The sequence below is a fragment of the Aulostomus chinensis genome, chromosome 21, assembly GCF_037954235.1.
Source record: "Aulostomus chinensis isolate RoL2024-O1b breed Wild chromosome 21, RoL_Achi_v1.0, whole genome shotgun sequence".
NCBI classification, from domain to species: domain Eukaryota; kingdom Metazoa; phylum Chordata; class Actinopteri; order Syngnathiformes; family Aulostomidae; genus Aulostomus; species Aulostomus chinensis.
The window spans coordinates 15560040-15577028 of record NC_141340.1 but is presented as its reverse complement, the minus strand read 5'-3'; the positions used below and the strand labels follow the sequence as shown (position 1 = coordinate 15577028).

The 16989-nt window shown below is 39.9% G+C and overlaps 1 protein-coding gene across 8 annotated transcripts in view; it reads right to left on the bottom strand.

The window, feature by feature from the left end:
- wwp1 (WW domain containing E3 ubiquitin protein ligase 1) overlaps nucleotides 1–12959 on the bottom strand; it is a 32232-nt gene extending 19273 nt beyond the window's left edge. For 2 of the 8 annotated variants that reach the window (XM_086191796.1, XM_086191804.1), the window contains exons 1-8: nucleotides 12807–12959; nucleotides 9242–9298; nucleotides 8461–8552; nucleotides 7260–7398; nucleotides 6290–6414; nucleotides 4071–4223; nucleotides 3749–3821; nucleotides 491–672 (exon numbers count right to left, since the gene is read on the bottom strand). In XM_086191796.1, coding sequence (XP_086047922.1) covers nucleotides 491–672; nucleotides 3749–3821; nucleotides 4071–4223; nucleotides 6290–6414; nucleotides 7260–7398; nucleotides 8461–8530 — 742 coding nt within the window. In that variant the 5' untranslated portion in view covers nucleotides 8531–8552; nucleotides 9242–9298; nucleotides 12807–12959. Of the gene's footprint in view, nucleotides 1–490; nucleotides 673–3748; nucleotides 3822–4070; nucleotides 4224–6289; nucleotides 6415–7259; nucleotides 7399–8460; nucleotides 8553–9241; nucleotides 9299–10537; nucleotides 10676–11598; nucleotides 11672–11752; nucleotides 11822–12531; nucleotides 12591–12731 lie in introns of those variants that run through there. The other 6 variants (XM_086191799.1, XM_086191800.1, XM_086191798.1 and 3 more) reach the window with 6 other exon arrangements.
- Between the last annotated feature and the right edge of the window lie 4030 nt (nucleotides 12960–16989).

Here is a 16989-nt window from a genome sequence, read left to right as displayed (position 1 = left end):
TAGACTAAACGAATGCAGTTCCCATTGTTTTAGCGCTGGTGATCTGCATACTGGCAATGCAGTCTGTGTCAACCGCTCGACATGTGCACTGAGCATTTTTACCACAGGATTGTGGATATGCACTGACTTATGTGTGTTAATAATAGCTAATAGTGTTCATAATGCGAATAATGTATGTGCTAATAATCATCAACATTGTGTAAATCATGAATGTGTTAATAATAGTGTCAATAATAATTAACTAATATTCACAAAGCTTTTGATTCAATGCGGCATTTATTTCAATCATTTGCGTTACTCTGTAGGTTTTTCTTTCTTCTGACACAGGTCTGTTCAGCTCCTGTCATTTTACATAACTGAGGACCGTGTTACATGTAGAGGAATCCATGTTATGTGTAGAGGAATCCACTACAACAGCTGTGTGATGCGCCAAATGTACTTTAGCCATAACTCTCACACTAAAATACAAAAGATTAAAGTTTAAACTCACCCATTCTACTTTCTGCATCACTGTCTGAGGGCTGGTGAATTGGGGTGGAATTAGGTGTGACATCTCCATTGACGAGGTGACCCAGGGCAGAGCTACAGGAACTGGAGGGCACCTGACAATCCACACCATTGGAGGCTGAACAGGAACTGGACCTCGGGTCTAAGTCCATACCATCTGTTGTGCTGTGGGTTAAAACAAAGTTCAAATGCCTCTTCTAAAATCGGATTCAGAAATGAGTGGGGCCCAGAGACAACAATTCCTTATTGTTTCTCCACTGATTAAGGGCAGTATTTAATAACTAATGAGATATACATTAAAAACGAAAAAGCAAGAACTGTTTTTGCTGAAGTGCCACTTCCACTGTGTGTTGGTGACAAATGTAAGACAATGAGACCTTTGTCTTGTTGGGGTAAGGGCAACGCATTAAAGGATGGCATGATGATGTAATGGTATAGCTGATGAGGCCCATTTGTGAGCCTGGCCCATTCAGTTGCTGCCTCAAACATTCTCACAATAAGACAAGGCACAATTTGCAATAAAATTCAAGTCTAAGTTTTGTCTTGGTAGGAGGTCGCCTGTAGGTCATCAAGCCCTTTGTATTTACCATTGTAACATTGTGATTCCACACTGGTTTCATTACTGTCAAGCAGAATCTGGCAAACTTTTTAATCAATTATAATCCTTTCTGCTTGTAATTACATACTGATGTGAACAAAAAGCTAAGCTGCAAATATAAAATATGTTGGTATTTGGCAAGTTGACTTGCCTTTTTAGTTTTCAAATCTAAAGCAGTAAGGCAGTTATAGAAATCAATTTCATAAAGAATAAGGACAGACATATTCTTAGTTTGTACAGAGTAAAATAAAACAGAAGAATAACACAGCTGTAGCAAGCATGAAGGTGAGCATTATGTGTCTTATAGTAAGACCTAGGGCCTCTTGCTCTCCAAGGGGATTTCCTAATTCTGATGTTTCAGAAAAAGCAGGCCAAAATAACCACAAAAGAGGGAAAAAAGGAGGGCAACACAACAAAGCAAGACAAATACTGAAACAGGAAAAAAAAAAGTGAGACTCCACAGGAAAAGAGAGACAATGTGGTGAGGTAGGTTCAAAGGGTGAAGTGAAAGGAAAAAAGAAAAAAATGCACGAAAGCAGGCCAATGAACCTATTCACACATAAGATGCATTATGTGTAGCTCGGTGATCCAATCACAAGTGAACAGCTCTACAAGCCATTACATCCCCAGTACAATGCAAAAATGTGGCAAGACTTCATTATTTTACCTTGCACAATTGTCATATATGCAGCCCTACTTAAGATTCATCCTTCACCACTGCAGCCAAATCCCTATTCCAGCTGCTTTGGGTAAACAATAAGAAATGACATTGCCCTATAATAACTGGTGACCATGTGCACGCTATAAGGTTGGCAATCTGTTAAAAATTCAGTCCACTGCCAGTCCATCAATTGACAATAAGAACCAGAACTCCCTTCCCCACTTTCAGCAAATGCAATAATAGAAGAGTTTGAAGAGAAGAACAATACAAAATCATCTTTTTGGGATTATATGGATTTAGGACTTGGAATGTTGTCAGAGCAAAAGGTTCTTCTTGGGCACATGTATCACCTTTGAAATATTTCTAAGCCAACATACATCTTCATGTAGAGACTAGTATTCTATAAAGAAAATGCATTGTGGCAACAGAATGTCAGTGGTCCACCTTAATAAATACTACAGTCAGTGCGCCCCAGAGATATCTTAAGCTCTGTTGATAACATATATTGTACCTGTCAGTTTCTATTCAAGGCACACAGGTTTTGTTCTTACATGTTAATCTATCAAAATTGAGGGAGCAGACATTAAATTAGCAAAATAAAATGTCCAAAAAAAACAATTATCAGCCAAAAAAAGAGCAAATGATGTGTGACATCCGGTACATTCATTCAAACACCCAACCATGGCTTGGAATGACTAAGGGAATAAACTTCATGACTGGTTCGTATCTACTTCCCCGGGTAGTTTGATGACAACAATCCTTACACATGTCTTTTTCAAAGTAACACACCACATATCTTTTGATTCCTTTAATAAAGCATCTGGATTGTTGCCATACATGAAAACAAATTAGATATAACTACTAAACATCCATGTCATAGAGGTCCGGCATTCCTTGACCTTCCTTCTTTTTAATAGTCTTTCTAAATTTTACCCCTGCCAGAGAGATATCCAGAGATAACAAAACCCTTTTTATGGCCTCCCTAGATCCTAAGGAATACAACACGTGGACAGACCTGGCGAATGCCACATATCAAAACAATAAAATCCACCCATTCAAATTCTGACTCCACGATGCATCAACAACCTTAGCAGAAGCTGCCCTAATCTCTAATGACCAGTTTTTCTAAGAGTTTCAGGTACTGGAAGCTAGCAAAGAAATATTCCCCAAGAGTTGCTCACACTCCTTAGATAGGTAAAAGCACAGCAAGTCATGATGCAGACTTCATCCAAGTAAAAAAACTTGAACCTGATACTATCCATCACTCAGCACTTGGCTCTAAACGTAATCTTACACAACTTCTAATTATTGTGGGTCTTGTGCAGTCTTATATTTACAATATAATTAATCACTAATTTCTAACACGCATTTGAAGTATTTGAATAGTCAATAAGCAGAGCTTGCAGCCATGAACTAGCCAGCAGCTTCTCCTACACTTCACTGACTGCAGCTTTCAACTTTTTTGTTCAATAATTAAAAGATATGACAGACACAGCTGGATATAGAGCAACTAAACTGTAATAAACTTCAATGTGATCAAAACTGCCAGTGGTGTAATTGGAACAAACAATGTACAAAACCAAAGCTTGATCTCAGTATAAATAACATGTTAAAAAAGCAGATGAACAAAGACAAACCCTTAACCTGGAACACTTAAAAGATAAGTGGTATAGAAAATGGATGGATAGATGGCTGGACTACCAAGAGCCTTTAAAGCATGTGCAATTGAGAAACAGATTAATAAAAAGTATGAAGAGTAATGTAAACTTGTTCTTGATGTTTCCTGCAAGACACATTGTTTGAACCCATGCTGACACATGACTCTCTTGTGGCTGTAGCATTCCTTTACTTGAGGCTAAGTATTCCCCTAAGTTTCAAGGAGAAACCCAGGCCAACAAGGAAAACTTTGCAGGAAGAAATCTGTCTCTCACAAGACCTGTTGACAACTCCCCAACAGTAGTTCTTTTGCCTTGTTCATTTACCTGATGGCTGCCCTTGAGGAAGAGGATGATGAGTCCCCATTTTCATGGATGGCATCGCCATTCTGCTGGACTTCTGGAAAGGGTCAAAGAAAAAAATAATGTTAGCTTGTAATCATATAAATACACTGACTTCTAAGTATGTGAAAGTGTGCATTTGGTAAGTGAACAGAAATGAGTAGAAATGGAAAATGGTTGGTTGTTTAGAGACTAGAAGATTGTACATTTCTCTGCTTTTGCTTCCCATTACTGGTGGGAAAAGTACATTACCCAAAATTGGCACCTTCGCATTAGACAACCATTAACATATAAATATTGATCTCACTGGTGCCATTTGTTGTACTGCCATTGGTAAGCGATGTCAGTTCCTCCTGATCACCGACAGTCAGTCCATCTAGGTAGATAGTCAGCTCCCCTGTGGGCACCAAAGCTCCCTTCTGCTCCACACTCAGCTTCAACACTTCCTTTACGTTCTCCACTGTAGAACCAAAACATGGCACAGAAGCATTTGAATGAGTTTCACCAAGAAAAACATGGAGCAAATCAGACTGACATTGAAATGAGTCTAAACTAAACATGAACACATTATGAACACGTGCTTTGGTTCAGACATTTATTCTAAATAAAGCAGGTACATAAAATTGGTAATATGCAACAAAATGCAGACATTTTACGTGTCTACTTGAATACCAAATGAAAAAATTTGGATAATCTCCTACTAAAACGAGAACTTTGGTGGATCCATCATCTTAAAACGATGGCACCGATAGGACTTCATGAAGAGTTCGATATAAGACCATTCCTTTGACTTGACATATCGTTAAGTATTTACTTGTTTTTAAGGAGTTCATAGGCTGTGTGTCTGTTGACGCCATTTTGCTGTCCGTTCAGTAATGTACAGCTGATGGTGTCTGTGGACAGATAACCTTGTATGCTGTCATTCACTAGAGGATATTCATTGTTGTGTGTGTTTATATATGTATTTTTTACTCTTTTTCTACACTATTTTTCATATGATTTTTCTATTTAAAATTTTCTAGAACAGGTGAAATACAATGTAGTTGTTTCCTATGTGACAAGTATAAAAATGTATAAATGTATAAAAATAAGCATAAAATGAGTGTTATTTATGCCCTGATTGATATAATGTTATTTGCCCTGGTACTACTCCTGATCACCAGGTGGGGCTGATTACCTGTCACTTCCCTGAATATATAAGGGTGTCACTTCCTTTTGTGTATTTTACTTGAAAAAGACCGTCTGGGTCAAAACGTTGTCTTTTTTTGCTGCTGTCATCCCAAATAAAAAATTTTGCCGCATTGAAAGTGAGTTGCGGGCCTTCATCTTTTTTCTACTTGAATACCAACCATAGCGAATAGAGATGGGGTAAATATTACAATTTTCTACTGATGTTTCCCTGTCAATAGTGTATATAATGACCACTTACACTTAAAAACAAAGCGCATCTCTTTTGCATAGAATGAATGATGTTGTTGCTTCAGCTTTAAAAAGGAAGCCATGCACTGTCATGCTGAGATGTGATGTTGAGCAATAATAACAAAGGCATACAGTCAACTGTTTCATATATCCTTGGATGCTCTACAGTTGCGTCCCACATTTATGACACATACCACCCAAGACAATATCCCACCAGCCACTCTTCAGGTAGGTAGTTTCACACTATCTGTGCATAGATTCTCTGGTTGTTTAAAAAACACACTTCATCTACTGCATAAGAGCAGCTGGTCAAGGGCAGTCACACAGATGCAGATGAATGTTCCAATCCTGAACCAGTGTTTTGGAGCATTATCTGTAGGCATGCAGTCAATTTGATGTAGTACAACTGCTGCAACCAACTTCTTAAGCCTTAAACACAACAGGTCCATCCATGAGGCAGAATGTGAGCGTTGCAACAATTGCTGCAGTTGACAATCATTGTAATCAATTTCTAGTGGCTATACATTAGTTGGGCGAGACATCCTTGCACTGCAACACATCGCCTTTTATCAAAAGCAGGTCTATTTTTCTGTCAAGCATTTTAAGTGACAGAATAGAAACCAATCTGTTGCTGTGGGGCAGCCAGAAACAACACAGTGTAGCTGCTTAAAAATCCCGCTACCCACCACAGTCATGATGCATCACGCATGTCTTCAGTGTGTTTCAGGCAGCTTACTTATTGTTGAAAAATGAACATTACACTTGCAACAATGTGCCAACTTGATAAGTCAGCATGCAACTTCTCAATTCCTCTGCTGACTTGTGACATTTTTTTTGGAACCCTTAAGGAACACCTGTGTAGTGATCACGTTTATTTTTATCAGCATCTTGATATGATGCACCTGTACAAGACATGAAGTATCCCAGCAAAGATCAAATACTTGCTTGCGGCGATAAATCAAATGAGTGGGCAATATTTGAGAAAAGTATGAAGTAAATCTTTGTGCACAAAAGGACAAATAGTTGAGGATTACTTATGCACATTCAAAATGCCCACCTCTTAGTTTGTGTTACATAAGATTTCTATGTTTATTGTGGCTTTCTTACATTTTCTGTCATGCTGTTCCAAGGCTTGAATCAGGTCCAGCGTGGCTTTGCCCAATAGAGCGTCGGCTTTCAGGGTGTGGTGACTCCATACTTTGAAATCCACCTGCGTGTTCGGTGTTACATTCCTGATGGGCCAGAAACGTATTATTAAAATAGTAAAACAATAGCAAATATTATCACTAAAACAAATAATATAAAAGACTTAATTCACAAGGGAACATTTTTTGCACAACAACTTAGTGTCTCTCAGTGTTGTATAGTAAAATGTTTTGTTCCTCTAGAGGACACAGTAAGGATTTGTGGCTCTATTCTAATTTTATTAAAAAACTAAAAAACAAAAAGGAGATGCAAGAAATGATATCATACTAAAATGAACACAAAGTCATGTATTGTTCAAATCAGTGGGACTCTGTTTTTTTACAATTACAAATGATGAGTCAAATGTTTATTTATTGGTGGTGGCTATGAGAATAAGGTTTACAAATGACGAGCTCTCAAAGTCACATACAGAAACAGATTCCTTACTTTATTATAGTGATGGTTTAATGAAGCAAGGAAAGAACAAGCTGCAATGTGAGTATTCGTACTGTAACTTCTTCTTCTGATGCACTTCTGATAGGGTAACATTAATGTCTGTCACACAACAAAATAAAGTTGTTGCAGACACGCTGTGCTGTATAATTTGATAGCTAGATTAATCCCAGCCAAATTTGCTAATGAGGTTGTCTCAAATTCCGGTTTCGATTTAAAATCTATTAACCATTCAGCTCTAAGCCCGTTGCGTTTATCCAGATACAAGTGCAACTCAAGAGAGAAGAAAATAGTGCTGTCATCAATATCATTTAAATACACCTTCATAGAATCCATGGAGAAAAGGGTTAAATAAATAAATATATTTAATCTAACGTCACTATAACAGAAACATGCAAGAAATCAGTCAGATACAGTGAAAGTCACTGTTGTTCCTTACAGAGTGAATCTCTCATCCCATTTAGGACTCGAGGAGCTGTGGGACTTTGCTGTACGGCTCGACTCCCCCTCTGCTGTCACCTCCACATAAATTGCAGCTCCAAATAGGCTCTTCTTCCTCTTAATTTTGGCACAGGAAACTAGTCATAGGCAAATGAAGGACATGATTAGACTTGCAATATTTTACTTTTCGATTCAGATTAAACAATGAGATAAATTACTGATACTAAAAAGAAAAAATAGGGAATCGTGTTGACACAAGGCTTAAGTGCTCAAACACCCCCCCCCCCCCCCCCCCCGTCCACTTTGATTGACTAGTGTGATCATGGTGAAGTCATATGTGCAGGGACCATGGACGTCTAACTTGGCAGCATGTTAGCTAACTTCAGTTAATGGGGGGGGGGGAATCACCTGATGAGCTACAGACTTCACCTCATAATAAGAGAGTGAGTGGCACAGCTGGCAATACTTTCCCTTGTATACTAGTTGGAAATTAACAGCAGAAGACAGAGAAATCACAACAATACAACCTGGGTCTTTCTCAGCATCGTATAAATGCACCACCACACCAAATTCAAGCACTGGCAGCAACTATGCACAACTTAACAATGTTCCAGTGCAAGGTTACAAGTGGGTTCTTAAAAGCAGCACTATAGGCCATGGAGTGACAAGTAATGATGACAGTTTTGGAGGAACTACCCACTGACAGGTCAAGGCATAGTGTCATTACCTCAGTTGAATGGGCTCACTACCTGCGACACAGATGAGTTGTCAGATAGATTTCAAACCAGACACTCATGTTCCAAGCAACACAATGTTTTGAATTTCGTTCATTACTTTTGAGAGTAAACGCTTTTCTTTCAGCTTCAAGTTTTTGTAGATAAGCAAAGAAATAAAATAATTCATTTTAAAAGTCAGGCAATCAAAATCTGGGAGGCCAGATGTTTCTGCTGTGGGGGGCAGTTTTAGCCCACAGGCTTCCAGATACCAACCACTGCCCTAGATGTACAGTAAGCATGTCCATGCCAGGTCAGGAGGAATGCAAGAGGAGGCCAACGGGGGAATGGGAGTGATGAACAATCATGTATCAGGACAGTACAAGGCAAGGCCAGGTCGAGAATGAGTGTGCCCTGAGTAAGCAACTGAGTCTAGAGCCTGATGTACCCATCCACCACTTTATAGCTTGGACTGTACAGACTTACCAACCGCATGAAGCTGTGATGTTCCTCTGTAGTTATGGCTGGACTCTGCCCTCGATGAGACGGTGGCCATGTCATAAACTACAGTGGGAAACCTTCAAACACACACACAGTTTCACACATAAACATAGCGCATATCAGACACACAGTACACAGGGCAAGGGCGGTACAGCTCAATTAGTCGAGTGGCCATCTAGTACACAGTGTCACTTGCCCGCTCAACCAGCTTTCCTTGCTTCTCAGTCAAACGAAAAACAACCACAACAACACTTTTCTGTGAGTCTGCACTGTTATTTAAGGTCAAGGTCATTTGAAAAGTTATAAACACACACACACACACACACACACACACACACACCATTTCCACCTGCTTTGTCCACAGTTGTTGTGTTACACTATCTTGTCCTCCTAGCCACAATTTTCACTCTCCACAACTTCTCTTTTTTTTTTAAAGCCTGAATGCCAAACACCGCATTCAGAAAATTGTCCTGCCTCTGACAATATGAAAGTTATGGTCTTTGCATAATAAGCCAGAGTTTGAAAAATGAATCTCTCAGCTGAATCCATGCCTCACTGTGATCGTGATCCACACTCTGAGCAACAGATTTTGCTCAAAGCACTTTTTCATTTTGCCAGGCTTTCTAATCATGTTAAATTTAATATGTATCATTCAACAACATATACCCAGGATAAATATGCAACTTAACTAACTTGCAATATTCAATAGCACACTTTCAGAATTGTATTTTCAAATAGACATTTTACTTGAAAAAAATCTACTCACAATTGGTGTGTGCTGTTAGATCCACTGGTTCAGCCCACGCCGTGTCCCATGGCTCCTCTGAAATACAAAAGAGGCTGTTTAAAGGACAATCAACAAGCACTGTACAAACTTTGTACAACAGGTCAACATAAAGAGTAAATTGTTATTCTTACATGAGGGAATTAATTTAGACATTCTGTAAACAGCTCATCTCCCCCCCTGTGATACCTGACCAGGATTAGTGACAGATGACGAATGCAAAGATTCTATAAAAACAAAGGCCCAGTTGCTTTGCAGCCTAATTCAAAAATGCTCTCTTCCTCATAGATGATTTCTTTCATGTGGGCAGTTTTAGGACAACTTACTAGAAAATATAAAACAGGTTCGTACATGTGTGCAGATCGGTCGAAAAAACAACATATCACCCTCACACACGTGTGACAGAGAGAGAGCGAGAGCAAGAAAGAGTTCATGTCTTCGAGTTATTTGTTTTGCCTCATCAAGAATAAAACAAAACTGAAATAATATTTTGTTTATTTGGCCTCTTCCCAGACCTACAGGCAGAGACAAAGACCTGCTGATAGCCTCGCTTTAGCAGGATCAGCACCACGGAGAGTGATAAATCAGAGTCAGTGCTCCTGCAGGCTGTTTTTTTTTTTTTTTAACCGTGCGCAGTTATACCTAAAAAAGGTAATACAGAATAATTCACAATGCATTTAATGAAAGTAGTTGCGAGATGTTAATAAGTCATTTTCTTGTAACAAGTTTTGAAACTTTGCCTTTACCTGTGGCACGTTGAATTTATTGCACACATCTCACACATTTCTGCGACGCTCAAATTGAGCAGACATGAAATGTAGTAAATCCTTGTCATATTTACTTTCTGCTGTGATTTTTTTTTTTTGTTGACCAACACACCCATTAAGGTACAGCACTGAAATATAGCTACTGTAGGAATGAATGCATCCTTTTGGATGAGTTGTCTGTCAATAAGCACATAACGGGGGACAAAGCATGTCCCCTGTCTCCCATCATGTTTACACAACCAAAGTGTGATTGTTAAGCTAATAGGGAAGAGTTAAGTTCTGCAAACAAGCTAAAATGAAGTCCTACCGGCCAGTGGACGAGAGAACACAGACCAGCTGCCTAAACTGTTCAACTGTCATTTTAAAGGAAATAAAACTATTTCTCCAACATCTACACTCAAGCCAGTGCATAGAAATACAGAATCATATGATTCAAGCACAACTGGCATGAAACAAAAACCAAATAATCTTGTAACAAATTTCTTGGATCGGTTTAAATAAAATATCCCACCTTATGCTAGACATACTTTCTGCGTGTGAGGATGCATAAGGGTCCATGTGATGTGAATTTCGTCATCAGTGGCTGTGTTTAAAAGTTCTCTGCATATGACTGCCAGGAAAGTTGTTGTGACTGTGCAGTCTTGTCCGCCTGCAAACAAGCGCACCAACAGCACACATGCTGGAGGATATGTTTATCATAAACAGGATAAATACAGTCACAGTGGAATGCACTCAAACTAAGGCTGCACAATAAGTCTAAATGAATCGCTAATAGCAATACAGTCTACTGCAATTTTCCAATTGCAGGAATGCACAATATTTTTTAAATGCTGATTGTGTGCCAAAATACCATGTAATAATTAAATGTTGTAGTGCTACAGGAAGCTTGGATTATACATGGTATTCTACAGACATAAGACATATTTATGAGATATAGCTCTCCAAAAAAATTCCATCTTTTTCATTTTGTTGGGTTTTTCAATTTTTTTTTAGAATGACGCCACAATTAACTTCTCTAATATCACAAATCACATAGCAATAATTATTAAAATAATTGAATTCACTGTTTTTAAAAAATTGTGCAGCCCTTATCAAAACCCAAAAAACAGGTCAACCATCGAAGAAGCTGGCTCATATGGGAAGTCTGCCAGACACTTGCTAGTTATACTGTTCTAATATGATCAGAGTATATCTCAGTGGATCATCAAGCCTGGGGGGGGGGGGGTTTTCGTTTCAGACCTGAATTATTGTTGCCATGGATAGGCTGGAGCGTGAAAGCAGGAAAAACTGTTTGCAAACATGTTGAAAATGATCATAACATTTGTTCCTCTAACCAAACCTGTGGAAAAATTAAGTATAAGTTGAAGTACTATGCTACAAAGTTTTACATGTGTCTCTTTTGGACTACAATCGAGGCTTTAGACAGCTTTTCAGATGTCTGACAGGCTTGTGGGTTTAGATGAAATTCAGCATAGACTGCATGATCAACATTAAGTCACAAACAAAATCTATCTCCAGCTCATGTCAATGTGAAGTCAAGGCTAAGGATCACAACAAGTTGCCAATACATACATAACAGGCCATGCATGGCCGCACTCCGATATTTTCACCTGGTGGACAACTGCGTGCTCATCATCTTAACCATCTGCAACATTATCAAAAGGAGTGAGACAGCAGAAGAATTTAAGGAATATCTTCCCTTGGTCATTGAAAGTCTGCCACCAACCTATCACAACAAGGAGAGTTGATGACATCTGGGCCAAAACATAGGCAGTGATTCAGTTCCAGTCCTTATCTACAGAATTCCATTGAAATGTTGTAAGATTAGGTTAATATGTAGCTTAACTCGGCTACTATCATCATCAAAAAAAAAAAACAAATACCATACAGACACCTCCTTTACACGGTTAAGGTAAAACAGACAGTATTTTCTTTATCGATTGGAAAGTTCAGTGAAAACAGTATTAAAGATGACGATGACGTATTATGATAATGAATAAGCAAATACCTTCCACTTTAAAACAATCGCTGTTTTCAGTCCACAAGTTAATGACACCTTGTTGATCTGTCAAACGCAACCACTAACCATAACACACAGGCGGATGTTAACAAACATTGGCTAACTTCAGATTATCTATCAACATGCTAACATTAGCTCAGAGTAACCTCATCGCCAGGTTTAACACTCTCCTTCGGACAACAATGTCCAAAGTCTGAGCTAATATTTGCAACGTTTGTATCACATCTTTTGGACTAGTATATCCTTTCATCTGACGGATACGGCTAGCTAACGACATGTAGCCGTGCACAGGGACCAGTCTGCAACGAAAGCCAAAGTCAGCTAGCCTGCTAGTTAGCTGGAGCATTTCAAAAAAATCACAATTCCGGTTCTCAGCCTCCATGTAATTATCATAATAGCAGCCGACTGTAACTAGCGATAATGTAATGTAATGTGAATAGCGAATTAGCAAACTATGTGGTAATATTTTCAATTTAACAACATACTTTATGTTTCTTCAGCTGGGCAGCTAGCAGGAGAGCCGACAGGGCTAGTTAAGCAAGCTAACGCTACAAACTTAGCCAAGTTAGCCATTATTGAATTGATGCCAGCTAGCCGGCTTGCTAACTAACTTACTTAGCAACATTGCTAATTGTCCGCCATCACACAGCCACTTTAACAGTTAGGTTGAGGGTTAGGGACAAACCTGAAAATAATTCTTTTTGCACATTTGGAGAGTCGTTCGTGATAACCTGGGGCTTCACAAACAGTTACACTTTACCTCGTCCGTCCTTCTCCTTTCCTGTGCTCGCCGTGTCTCAGCGACTCTGTAAGGTTACGGTTGTCAGTAAAATGCCCAACCGTACAGGCCTCGTCGTCTGCTACGGTTCTCTTCCCATCTCTGTGCCGAAGCCTCCGATTAGTAGAAGACAGGGCGACGGGCGCGCCGCGCCACCCCAAATATTGCTGTGTAATAACACGGGACATAAAACACGTAGCTTTCGGAGTCAATTCCTTCGCTATCCAAATATAATGTTAATGCAATGCAATGTTAACATTTTAAAATTCATTATTTTTTGACAGAGCTCAATACACTTGAATGAGCAGTGTAAATATCACTGTGAGGAAAAATAAATTAGTGAAATATAGTTTTCAGAGTTAGATGTTCATATTATATTTGTAAATGTGTAAATGTATCATCATAATGCAAACATTTACTTTGATTAACATTTGCAGCAGTTCATTATTTGCATAATTGTTCAAAGGTAGAGGTGAAAAACAACAAAAAGTTAAGAATTGTAATTCTTTAAGTATTTGTGACTAAAAACTGCTCTGACTCAGCAGTGGCTTATTTGACAGAAAAAAAAACAATTCTGAAGCTTGATTTTTTTACTCAGAATCTATTTAATTTTACAACCAAATGACAGTGACAAACAAACTATGTTACACACAATTTATTTTACGCACTGACCTGCTAACAACTCAAATAAAGAGACAGTCTTTTTACTGCAAACTGCAGGTGATAATTTGATTTCTGCCAGCTGGATTAGCTACTCTTCATACTGGCTGGAAGTTGTAGAATCTTGATTATTTACACTCTGCAGTGAAATGGTATACATTTTTAGTGATATAAACTATCACCCCAGCAAAGAATGTATCTTATCATTTGAAGCGACTAGAGAATCAAGCAAGGACGCATTGTATGTGCTCATTAGCAAAAGTGGCGAACTGAACGGACAAAATGTTTCAAGATCAGCAAAAGTCACTTTCACATTCTCGTCAAATACGTTGATGATCACCAGCTCCTGACAGCTCCTCCTACAAAGACAAAGGAACAGAATGTTATTGCTCAGCAATGGACACCCCACTACCATTGCTGGCAACCAGAATGTGCCAGAGATATACTTTCAAGAAAACAAACAGCTGTCCATTCTTATTAGTAGTTAAGACTGTTACTATCGTGAAATTCCTAATGTATATTCCGTATATACCAAATATCTCCTCTTCAGTTACACCATTACAGATCCATTACAAACAGTCTACAGTGTCTTAGAAAATTATTTCTCAACCCTGTTCCTGGGGACTCACTATCCTGCATGATGGCTCCATGCTCCGACACACCTGTTTCGAATGAACAAGCCATACCAGAATTTTGCAGAGCTTGAGGAAAACTCATTCATTTGAATCAGGTGTGTTGGAGCAGGAAGACGTCATACAGGGCAGTGAGTCCCAGATCCAGGGTGGAGAATGGTGTCGCTGAAAATTCAGACTACACACTAAAGTATAGGACTGGCTGGGGAATGTGTTTCAAAAGCCAGAAATAATACAACCATCATTTCTGACTCAATAGGCTATTGAAAAGAAATGCTACTAAAGCTGAGCAGACATTTCTGTGGGGCAATAAAATTATAATCGGTAGTGAAAAACTAAAGTGATTTAAATTTGTGCTTCATGTTTCAGATATGCATGTGTTGGATTCTTGGACACTTGTATTGAACAGCACCCTCCCAGGGCCAAAGTGGATATCATCTGCTTTCCTCAGCTCATAAATAATATGAAAATCAAATCCATGGAAAGCAAAAGGTGGTGAGACTGACTCATTTTTGTTTTAATTTCACAAATCAAAATAATTAAAATGATTTTTAAGCATAAATGACAAAACAAGCTGACGATGGGCTATGAACAAACTGCACCACAGATGCATAACAGCTCAAATTAGCTTCGCGCTACTTCTCTCCTCTGCAATATGTTTGATGTGAAGAGCTGTTATTTAAAACACCATCGTCTTCGTCTTCGTCGTCCTCCGCTTCATCCTGTGGGTCCGGGTTGCGGGGGCAGCAGTCTCAGCAGGGAAGCCCAGACTGCTCTCTCCCCAGCCACTTCCACCAGCTCTTCCGGGAGGATCCCGAGGCGTTCCCAGGCCAGCCGAGAGATATAATCCCTCCACCGTGTCCTGGGTCGGCCTCGAGGCCTCCTCCCGGTTGGACATGCCTGGAAAACCTCCAGAGGGAGGCGTCCAGGAGGCAGCCTCACCAGATACCCAAACCACCTCAACTGGCTCCTCTCGACATGGAGGAGCAGCGGCTCTACTCTGAGTCCCTCCTGAATGACTGAGCTTCTCACCCTGTCTCTAAGGGAGAGCCCAGCCACCCTGCGGAGGAAACTCATTTTGGCCGCTTGTATTCGCGATCTTGTTCTTTCGGTTATTACCCAAAGCTCATGACCATAGGAGAGGGTTGGAACGTAGATTGACCGGTAAATCAAGAGCCTCGCCTTTTAGCTAAGCTCCCTCTTCACCACAACAGACTGGTTTAGCAACCGCATCACTGCGGATGCTGCCCTAATCCACCTGTCAATCTCCTGCTCCATCTTACCCTCACCCGTGAACAAGACCCCGAGATACTTAAACTCCTCCACCTGAGGTAAGACCTCCCCCCCAACCTGGAGTGGGCAAACCACCCTTTTCTGGCTGAGGACCATGGCCTCAGACTTGGAGGTGCTGATTCTCATCCTAGCCGCTTCACATTCGGCTGCAAACTGTCCCAGCAAGAGCTGGAGGTCGTGGCCCGATGGCGCTAAGAGGACTACGTCATCCGCAAACAGCAAAGACGACATCCTCCCGCCACCAAACTCGACCCCCTCCGCCACCCGGCTGCGCCTAGAAATTCTGTCCCTAAAACTTCTGAACAGAACCGGTGACAAAAGGCAGCCTTGGCGGAGTCCAACCCTCACTGGGAACAAGTCTGACTTACTACCGGCCACGCGGACCAGACTCTCACTCCTCCGGTAGAATGACCGAATGGCCCTTTGTAAAGGGCCATCCACCCCATACTCCCGGAGTACCCCCCACAGTATGCTCCTGGGAACACGGTCGTAAGCCTTCTCCAAGTCCACAAAGCACATGTGGACTGGTTGGGCAAACTCCCATGCCCCCTCCAGCACCCTAGCGAGGGTTAAGAGCTGATCCACGGTTCCACGGCCAGGACGAAAACCACACTGCTAAAACACCATCGTCTCAAATGTAAAGACTTCATCATTCATGAGTTACTGATAGCTTTTTGCAGTAAAAGAAAATATTAACCAGCTTGTGTTAAAAACAGACTATATCTGGGCATTTAATACAAAACACACTAAAAAAAATTGTTGGCTTGTAGAGGGAGAGAACCACAAATTCATCATCGCTAACTTCTTTCCAGTTTTAAGGACCGATTCCTGCACGAGGATATGGCTGCAAGAAGGCATCCATCATACACATACGTTTCACAATTATTATTATTCAAGCAAGTATTTAGTCATTGTCAGTATCCATACAGTAATTACTCAATTGGGGGTTTGTGTGTGCACTGTTTATTTACTTGAAAATTTTGGCTAGAAATGACATTGTAGTTGGCCAGTTTTGAGTCTCCCTTTTGTATATTATATTATGATGTATGACTGTATTATTATGTCTGACTTAAACTGTCAATTTGCAGACAGATGCCCTGTTACAGTATACTTCAGGTCCACTCAAAAATAATTGTTTTAAGAAGTTGTTATGATTATAAAGGTTTTTCTTTTTAATTATTACATAACTATGTCAATTTAATACTCATTCGGCTAAATAACCTAAGTCATAACCCAGATGACAGACATTATTTCTATATTGTCTCTAACAGCCCATGTTTGGGCTGGTCAATCCACAAAATCAGAGGAAAAATTAAGGATGTCAACTGCAACATAAGGTCAGCTCTTAACCTTACATGACATGCAACTTTACAGTATTGACACGTTTACCAGCGACTTTACACACAGTCAAAAATAAATGTCACAATGCATTCTGCACATTATGTTGCATTCCTGCAAATCACATCAAGATCTGCACTAAGACATGAGAGGAAATCCCATTTGTATCTGCCGCTGCTGCTTTTGGCCAGAGGGGCACCAAACTCCATCCATCCATCCATTTTCTACCACTTATCCTGTTA